We start from the raw sequence: 10,758 nt of genomic DNA on the forward strand, positions 1-10,758 counted from the left end.
AAAATATCAAAAATTTCCATTCTTGGCAATTTTAAAGAACACATATATGATTTTTTTTATCTCCTTAATCTTTCATGATATTTGTGTTGAATATGTGCTGAATATGATTGGAATATTATGCTTGTTAAATTTTTTGTTCTTAAGAACAAAGTTTGAATTTTGAGTAGAAAACTTTTTTTGGACTTCTTTCTCCAAATCTTGGTTGATTCATAAACTGTGTGACCAAACATGCCTAAACATGACTCATTCATGATTATGGAAAAATAAACTTTCTAAAGGTCTTTATTTTCTCACAAAGTGTTTGAAAAAATGACTCAATCAAGTGGAAAAAACAGGTAGAAATTTGAGTAAGTTTTGAGCCAAAATTTTGCTCTAAAAATTGCAAACTCTAAACCACATAAAATTTGTTTTGTGGCTGGAAATTTTGTTGCCTTGGTTGGAAATTTTGTAGTCGAGGATGTAAGGAGCTGCTAATATCTCATTTAATGGAGACATGTTCAACTTGACAACTGAAACTATTCCTATTGGAAGCCCATGAGCCTATTTCTTGAAAAGACAAGCCAAAAGATGAAAGTGTGAAAGATTGAGAGCTTTCAAATCACAAATTTGTTGCAATGATTCAGAAGTATATCGATAGAAGTTTATTTGAGCATGTGTCCACATACACAAATGCTTATGAGATATGGTCGAAACTTGAATCTATGACTCAAAATAAAACTCCTAGAAATAAAGCCTCTTTTGTCAGAAGACTAGTGAAACTTGACTACAGAGATGACTAGAGTATGATGGATCAATTGAATTCATTCAAGGGTCTTGCTAATCAATTGACAAAAATAGATATGAAGATAGATGATGAGCTGCAACCACTTATGCTACTGATTTCGTTGCCTGAAAACTGGGATACATGGGTGGTCACGCTTAACAACTCAATCCCAAATGGGAAGGTCTTAATGGATATTGTTTCAGAAAGTCTATTGAATGAAGAATCTAGATGGAAAACACGTAGTAAATCCTTCCATTTTGAACCAAATGTTCCGGAGGGATGTGGAATAAGTAAAAATCATGGGAGAAATGGATCTTGTAGAAGAAGCAAAAGAAAATTCAGAGGTCGCTCTCAATCTCGCACAAGGTCAACAACATGAAATTGTTGTAGTAAAGAATGACATAAGAGATGTGAATACAGGTCTCTAAAGAGAGACTAGAAAGCTAGAAATGGTTATGAAGATTTAGTTGATCCAAGGAAAAATGGTCATAAGACTACCATAATCATCGCCTCAGATGATGATGTTCTCTACATTGGAGAAGACAATTACCTAAACGTTAAATATGGTGATTGTTCTTGGATCATTGTTTCTGGTGTCTCTTTCTATCTAAGTCCACATGAAGGTTTCTTCTCAAACTACAAGAAATGTGATTATGATAATGTGAAAATGGGAAACCATGTTACAAGCAAGATTGTGGGAATTGGTGATATTGTGTTGCTAACATACACATGAGGCAAACTTGAACTGAAGGAGGTGACACATGTCCCAGATACACATGAGGCAAACTTGAACTTGACACATGTCCCAGATCCACATGAGGCAAAAGTGGAAACTAGCAAAAGGCAACCTAGTCATTGCTAGAGGCTCAGAGGAAGGATCTTTATACATTATGCAAGGATGAATTTGTTCTGGAGAAACAAATATTGCTACCGACTCTAAAGATCTTTGGCATAGACGATTGAGACACATGAGTGATAAGGCACCTCAGATGCTCGCTAAAGACCACCTTCCAGGTATAAAAGATCAGATTTTAGAATCATGTATTGATTGTCTTTGTGGTAAATAACATAGAGTCATCTTTCATACAATATACAATCCCTCACACATAGATGAAGTACTTGAACTGGTGCATGCAGATGTTTGTGCACCATCTAAATCATTCCTTGGAAGAGTCTACTTCTTTGTTAGATTCATAGATGATCATACAAGAAGAGTATGAGTGTAATTGTTGAAAAGTAAAGATCAAATACTATCAACATTCAAAGAGTTTCATGCACTAGTGGAGCGTGGGACTAGAAAGAAGCTAAAGTGTCTGAAAGCAGACAATGGTGGAGAGTATCGTGGTCCATTTGAAGCCTATTGCAAGGGTTATGGTAACAGACTAGAGAAGACACCACCAAAGACTCCTCAGTTGAATGGAGTAGTTGAGAGGATGAAGTACACAATTGAAGAGAAAATCATATTTATTTTGCAATATGCCAATATTCCCAAGTCTTTCTGGGTTGAAGCAGTAAATATTGCATTGGATTTCATAAATTGGACACCTTCAAGACCCCCGAACGGAGAAATTCCAAAGGAAGCATGGTACAAGAAGAAGACATCTTTTAACCACTTAAGAATATTCGAATGTAGAGTCTTCATTAACATTCTAAAATATGAGAGAAAGAATTTGGATGCTAAGACTAATGAGTAAATTTACGTTGGGTCCCCAAAAGATGAATTTGGGTACAAACTGTGGGATTCGATAAACAAGAAATTTGTGAGAAGTAGAAATGTTGTGTTCTTTGAGGGACATGCGATCAAAGATGTTCTAAAGAAAAACCAGTGCAAGTCCAAAGTTTGCATTGATTTAGGGGGAAAGATTCCTCAACAAACAGATCTTGATCATTAGATAGATCGAGAACATATAAACCAACAGGTAGATCCTGCTCACATAGAATTTGAACAAATTAGTGAAAATAGTCAGATCATGATGAAATAGCGGTAGACACACAAATGCATACAAAAATCGAGCCAATAGAGCATCAGATGTAAGTTGAATTGAGACGCTCTAGAAGAGGCAGAATACCTTCTTCAAAGTATCCTAAAAGAGATTATATCACATTGATAGATAATGGTGAAACTCAGGACTTCTCAGAAGCTATACAGACAACCGAGAAATAAGAATGAAGTAAAGCCATGGAAGATGAGATGAACTCGTTACATGAGAACCAGACTTATGATCTGATAGAGTTACCCAAAGGAAGAAAAGCCTTAGAAAACAAATGTGTTTGTAGGCTTAAAGTTGAAGAAGAAAGCTCTAGACCAATGTACAAAGCTCATATTTTTGTGAAAGGATGGAATCAGAAGAAATGAGTTGGTTTTGATGAGATTTTCTTACAAGTGGTGAAATATTCCTGCATAAGAATAGCATTGGGTATAGCAGTTAGCCTAGACTTAGAAGTTGAACAACTTGATGTCAAAACAATTTCTTACATGGAGAAATCAAAGATGAAATATATATGGAGTAACTAGAAGGTTATGAAGAACCAGAAAAGGAACACATAGTGTGTTGTCTAAAGAAAAGTTTATATGGTATGAAGCAAGCCTCTAGATAACGGTACAAGATGTTTGAAGCATTCACGACCATTGTTTGAAGAAGACAATTGATGAAGGCTTTAAGCAAGTCTTTTGCTATGAAAGACTTGGGTCCTGCTAAACGGATCCTTGGAATAAGGATAATTAGAGTTCGTTCCAATAAGTTTTATAGCTATCATAAGAGAATTATATTGAGAAAGTTCTCAAAAGAATAAACATGGATAAGGCAAAGCTTGTAAGTGTTCTACTTACTAGATATTTCAAGTTAACAACAATGCAATGTTCAACTAGTGATGAAGAAATGAGCAGAATGCCTTATTTTTATGTGGTAGGAAGCCTAATATATGCCATGATTTGCACAAGACCAAATATTGTCCATACAATTGGAGTTGCGAGTTGGTTCGTGTCCAATCCCAACAATGAGCATTTGAATGCAGTAAAGTGGACATTAAGATATCTGAGTGGAACTACCAAAATATGTTTATGTTTTGGTAATGAAGATCCTATGATAGTTGGATACATAGACGCTGACATGAATGGAGATATAGGTTCCAAAAAATCTACATCAGGTTATCTAAAGCTATACTTTGACAATCCAAGTTACAAAGATGTGCATTATCAACAACTGAAGCAAAGTATATTGCAATATCTGAAGCTGGCAAGGAGATAAAATGTATGAAAAATATCTTGCATGTGTTGGATCATATTCAAGATAGATATGTTTTGCACTGTGACAACGAAAGTGCAATCCATCTAGCTAAAAATCCTACGTTTTATTCTTGGACAAAGCACATTGATTATCGTTATTATTGGATCCGAAATGTTTTGGAGGATAGTGAGTTACAGCTAGTGAAATTCATACAGATGACAACTGGTCCAACATAATGATCAAGACAATTTCACTCAAGAAGCTAAGAGATTGTTGCAAAGGTGTAGGATTGGTGATACCCCTCAATTAATTCAGGAAGATGGAGATTTGTTGGGAACCCTTTCTAATTTATGTGGAAGAGTAACCAATGAACCTTGGTAGATGAACCATTAAGTATATTCAATGATGGTTATTCCAATGTCTTAGAATTACTTTTTGACTCATGGAAACTATAAAGTCCAACTTAGAAACTTAGAGTAGGTCTTGAAATTACTCTTTGACTCTTAAAAACTGTGAAGTTGAACTAAGAAAGTTGGACTAGCATCTTTCAAGGTATCTTGAAAAGTATGACAATAATTAATTATCCACTATGTCTTTATGATGAAGTCTTTCTCCCCTTTACTATATAAAGTGGAATTGTGAGGAAGATATGCACAACCAAGTGAGAAGAGCAAAATAGAGAGAATGTGAGAGTTTGTATCCACTTTAGTGTGAGACTTGTATTCCTAGTGAGATACTAGAGAGAATTTATATTTCATCCTTTTGGGTGAGTTTGAGTGTTATCCTCTTAGTGAGAGATACAAATATTGTAATCTTACTTTCTATAGTGGAGATATTTTCTGGACTTGGTCCCTTGGTTGTTTCCTTCTTACATTGAGGAAGTTTTTCTAATTAAAATTTTCTGGTGCCATTCTTATAATTTTCTCTATTTTATTTATCCACATACCACTTTTACAAGTGTCCATTTTGTATTAATAGAGGAGAGAAATTGGTTCTAAATTTTTTAAGAGAGTGCCATACAATTATGGGAATGACACTAATAATGGGGCTAAAAATGGGTGTGGCAATTTTGGGTCTTGCTCTTGATAACATTTCAAGAGATTACAACATGCATGGATCCCGATGGTTTGAAAGTTAAAGTGCATCATGGTAGAAAAATTTGAAGACCATGTTAATGGTAAAGATAAGAGTAAATTATACTAATACTCCCTGAATTTTAGTGAAATTATATAAACTATCCCTCACTTTTCTACACCTACACAAACCCCTTAGTTTTTATACTTTCATTACACTGACCACCCCTGCATGAGAAATAAGTATAATCTTTTAAACAAAAAATATGATAAATGCAATTAAGTTAAAAAACATGATATATTGTTGAGACAAGTCCAAAAAATATACAAATCAATATATCTTCATTATATTTTGTTACAAAATACATCAATAGTTCTAAAGAGATATTGTTTAAATAACTCTTATACTTTATCGTAACGAACCAAAAATAATAAAGAGGTATTGACTCATATATTATTTGAATTTGTCTCCACAATATATCATGTTTTGGTTAACTTAATTGCATTTATCACATTTTTTGTTTTAAAGATTACACTTATTTCTCGTGCAGGGTGACCAGTATAATGAAAGTATAAACATTAGGGGGTTTGTGTAGGTGTAAAAATTGAGGTGTGATTTGTATATTTTCGCTAAAACTCAGGGGTGTTAGTGTAATTTACTCGTAAAGATAATGGTAATTCTGAGTTTTTGTCCCCATGTATGATGTATATGTATATTTTTTTAATCTTTTTATGTTTAGTGATCTCCTTATTCGTATAGGAACTAAATAATAAAATAATTTTATTCATTTTCGATAAACAATAATAGTAAATTAACAAATATTAAGTATTTTTTATAATTATTTTTAGGAATTTGACAGCGATTACGACTAATGACGCATCTTCTTTTCCATTCGAGCTGAGTAGCGATCCAGTCATTAGTATTATCTCTGTTATCTATCAAAGCTGGAAAGGGTTAAGTGACCAACGTCAACTCTTCATCTATTAATTCCCTTCAATCAACTTTAATTAATTTCTAAATTTAATCAAATCAAACCAATCAAATCTAACATTTTCATAACCAGAAACATATAGGAATATGTAAGAGCAAAATTAACTCTTGTCAAACACAAAAATAAAAAATAAAATATTTGGTTTAAGGATTTTTTATATATTTTAATTAATCAAGGGTATCTAGTCCATGCAATTAGTTAGTATGTCATTTTATTACAGACGAACATGTGCTAATATCTTCCCCACAAGAGGTGATGATGATTCCAAAAGAGGTCGTGTAGCAGAAAATCAGGACACGACAAATACATTACCATATATATATATCCAAGTATGTAAGGGATATACTCATTCAGGTTTCTATAGCTCCCATTAAAATCCTTTCTAGTGGTACTTTTAATAAGTTTGAATTAACTTTTGTCTTAATATAGAAAAAATACCTCATGTTGAAATTATTTATTGTTTATTGTAAATCCTTGAGGTACCTGAGTTCATATCATCAATTACATTTATTTTATTTGTTCTTTCTTTCATTTGGAATAATCATGTATGCCTACTATAATCGTCTACGACGATAAGAAAATATATATGGCCATGTATAGAAGGAACAACTAACCCCCATATATCCATGTGAACATCTGGTTCATTTCACGCATTAGTATGAACAAAGTTTATGGTTGTTTTCAGTAGCAATCAATCTCATTAATATATAGCATAAAAGTAAACTACAAAATAGACAAGTCCTGAACATGTAGATAAGGCAACACTTTATTTTCAACAAGTTCATAGAACACACCAAAAGTTGCAAGCACTTCCATAAACTAAGCAACTAAAAAGCATATGGGTACATCTGAAGAACCTTCTTCCAAGATGGGCAACATTTTATTTTCAACAAGATTATAGAAAATACTGAAAGTTGCAATCACTTCCACAAACTAAGCAACTAAAGAGGAAATGGGTGAATCTGAACAACCTTCTTCCAAGATGGTCTGCTACTAATATCATCCCACCAAGCACTCACATGTTTCCTATCTCTAACCATATATGCTTTTCCCATTGAACCCACCAAATAATGAGTAAATGGAAGATGGCTAAGATCAGCAAGACTGAAAAATTCACCAGCCAAGTACTTGGTCTTGGACAACCTATCCTCATAAATGTCCAACACCTTGCCAAGCTTTTCTTCACATTCCTCAATCACTTTTGGGTCTGAAGGAGTGCCCATTATTGGAGAAACTAGAATGTTCATAACTAAGCTGAAGATTGGTGGGTTGAAGTTTTGGGCTTCAACTTCTAGCCACTGTTCCACAAGACCTCTTTCTTCTATTGTCTTTCCCAGCAAGTCAGTTCCTTGGTTTTTGTACTTTTCTGCATAGTACCTAAGTATTGCACGAGATTCTGCATGATTGATTTGAAATCAATGTATCAGTTTGAGTATACTTATTATGTATTAGCAAAAGGCACAAAACAATTTTTGATCACGAAGGGTATCCGTGTGATATAGGCAAATAGTTAATTACTTTCAGAGGTTAGTAACTAAACCAACAAATATCGCATTTAAGAATTAAACCTTTTACCAATGTCTTGTTGATATTAAGGTTCCATCTCAAAACCAAATAGGTTAAGATAGAAGTAGCCCAACAGGAACCTTGCCCATGATAATGACATAAACGATATAAACTTACTTCTCAACATTTCACTAAATACAAGGTTGTCGGACCACATGAATTATCATTGACCTATAATTAAAGGATATTATTTAGCCAATAACAAGGTTGGATACCATGTTAAAGTTTAAGGTAATTATTTGATTATGAGAGGTGTGAAAAACAAAAAATCAAATTTTGCAGTCAATGTGAAGCTTACTTCCTTTCCTATGGTTGTTGAAGGGCACAACAACTTTATGAATGATTTCACAAAGAATTAATTTTGTAAAAGAATTAGGGCTGCATAGATGCTACATTTTTCTTTGATCTCGCAAATGAAGCCATTTATTTAACTCTTGTAAAACAAATACATGAAAACTAATAACATATGCAGTACTAAATTAATTTGTTATGTTCTGCTTATAAAAAGAAGAAAGGGATAGTTTAGGAGAGCTATAATGTTGGGCATGTATGAACTTTCATAGCCCCTTAACTATATTTTTCATTTTTGATCAGAAGTTTGGAATCCACCTTCGTAATGAGAACTAGGAATATCCACAACTTCATATTTTCAAGAATTAGAAGATTTTTACTTAGGTAATTAAAAAAATAATACTTTATTTAAATTGATCAAGTTAAATAAATTATATTTTTGTAAATATGTATAAAAAATTCATTTTTTAGGAATTAATCTTAAATATGTATAAAAAATTCAATTGTTTTAAAAAGAAAGCATGTGTAGAAGGCTTAATCTTAAATGTTTTCGAGGACTTTTCAATAAATTACACTCACATCATTGAGTTTTAGCGAGATTGCATAAATTTCCTTTCTTTTTGTACAACAATTCACCTCTATTTATATACATGCATTTCACTAACTACCTATGCACGAGAGTAAATATGATATGTGAAACAAAAAATGTGATGAATGTATTTAAGTTAAACAAAATATGATATGTTTTGGAAAAAATTCAAATAGTATAACAATCAATGTCTCTTCATTATGATTGGTTCGTTACAAAATGCATCCATAATTTTAATGTTAAGTTGCTTAAATCACTCTTATACTACATTGTAATGAATAAAAAATAATGAATAAGTATTGACTCTTATATCATTTATACTTGTCTCACCATATATCATCTTTTGTTTAACTAATTACATTTATCATCTTTTTTAATTAAAAAATTACACTTATCTCTCCAACATGATAATCAATGTAACGTATGTATAAAAACTAAGTGATTTGTGTAGGTGTAAAAAGATAAATGATTTCGGTAATAAAAACTCGTGGCTAAGAGTAATGTAATTTATTCTATTTATATAATAAAAATATGTAATTGTTTTAAATGAATGTTTATATCATAAAAAATAAAAACACCCTTGAAAAATAAATCAGGGTGTGTTTTCTTCTATTTCCATTTTCAATGAAATCAGAAAAGGAAAGTGAAAACATTATTGTATTACTTTTTTTATTTCATATTTTAGAAAACATAAGCTTCATTTCCGGAAAATCTAAAAATGAAAAACTATATTTTACAACAATTTCAATAATGAAGCATTGATATTTTTTGAAATTTTTAACACTTTCGTCGTATCATTCATTCCATATGTTTTAACTTTTTCATGTAATTTATACTTTATTTTGTTTTTCAACTATATCCATATTAATTACTCCCTTTTTCTCATCTGGATCTTCATTTTTTTAATCAAGTTATCAATGTATATTAAATTTCGCTATTTTAGTCAAATGAAATAAAAAATTTATATTACTTAATAATTTTTTAAATTATATAAATAAACTTAAACATAAAAATAATATGGAATTGAGAGAATTTATTTGTCAATTACGTTTTTCACTAATAAACAAAATGTCATAATTAACCTTACTAGTTACCTAGCAACTTTACTTTGTCCATCTTAATACTATTGTTGAAATAGTTTAATAATTACTATGTTAATTGTCATATTTTCTGAAGTTTTGGGTGAATAGTTTTAAAAATGAAAAAGTTAATGACAAACATGTGTTGAGAAAATGAAATCATTAAAATAATTTTTATTTTTGAAAATGAAATCATAAAATAGGAATAGAAAATATTTCATGAAAGCAAACAAACTCTTATTTTCTTGTTTCTATATTGAGGGATTTCCTGATTGTCTTTATCTACTAGAATTGAAAAATCAAGGAGACATGAAATAACTATGATTAAGGACATGACATATAAACAAAAATTAGAGAAATAGTAAAAGGGCTAACCATAGAGAGTATAATCACCATCTTGAATAACAGGGAGTAATCCAAAGGGCTGTATATGTATAAGAAACATGTATTATATTTGGAAGAAATAATAAGTTTAGATAAATAGAGTGTACTTATTGATAGTCCTAGTTATATATCCACACCTTCAAGTATCTGATCATGACTTTAGTTTTAATTTTATAAGATTAATAACGATCAAATATGGGTGTGAGCAAGCATTTGCATTTGACAATGTTAATATAGCCATACTCAACAAATGGAGACATAAAGAAAGGAGTATATTATATGGTCTTAAATATCGCCATAATATAACCCCAAAAAAATCACCATAATAATTCTCTATAAGAAAATGGTACATGTTATAACATATGTCTACTTTACGTAAATAAAAAGAGACATGTATTATATTCACATGGTTAATAGGATTTTTAGGTTGATGTGTGTTAAAAATATGTAAAAAATTTCTTAAGTAATTGACCAAATAGATGATTGAAGGAAATAAAAAAATGCAGTTTTACTCCACAAGCATCTGTTATTTGATTTTTATGTAGTAAAAAATTCACTAAGAAACTAACTATTAATTGATAAGTAATGAAAAACTTTAGCAACAGAAATTTTACCTGCAACTTGAGATATTCAGGTTGCTTATGCTCTCCCTTAAAGCCATCAACAAACACTGTTTCATACTCTATTTCCTTCTCAATGAGACATACTATAACCCTTTTGGGGCAAGCATAGTCTGCGCCATACACCTTCACCACCATCTTAATTAACAAAGTGAACAAGAATCTGGAGTTGTA

General features: G+C 31.4%; 1 protein-coding gene across 1 annotated transcript; it reads right to left on the minus strand.

Moving 5' to 3' along the window:
- On the minus strand, nt 6,798–10,758 carry LOC109327858 (glutathione S-transferase F9-like). Its single transcript, XM_019561032.1, has 3 exons — nt 10,579–10,758; nt 9,956–10,004; nt 6,798–7,451 (listed from the first exon to the last, which is right to left on the minus strand). Exons 1-3 carry the CDS (start codon nt 10,720–10,722, stop codon nt 6,997–6,999), a joined length of 648 nt encoding a protein of 215 aa, XP_019416577.1. The 5' UTR covers nt 10,723–10,758; the 3' UTR covers nt 6,798–6,996.

The sequence above is a fragment of the Lupinus angustifolius genome, chromosome LG15, assembly GCF_001865875.1.
Source record: "Lupinus angustifolius cultivar Tanjil chromosome LG15, LupAngTanjil_v1.0, whole genome shotgun sequence".
Taxonomy (NCBI): domain Eukaryota; kingdom Viridiplantae; phylum Streptophyta; class Magnoliopsida; order Fabales; family Fabaceae; genus Lupinus; species Lupinus angustifolius.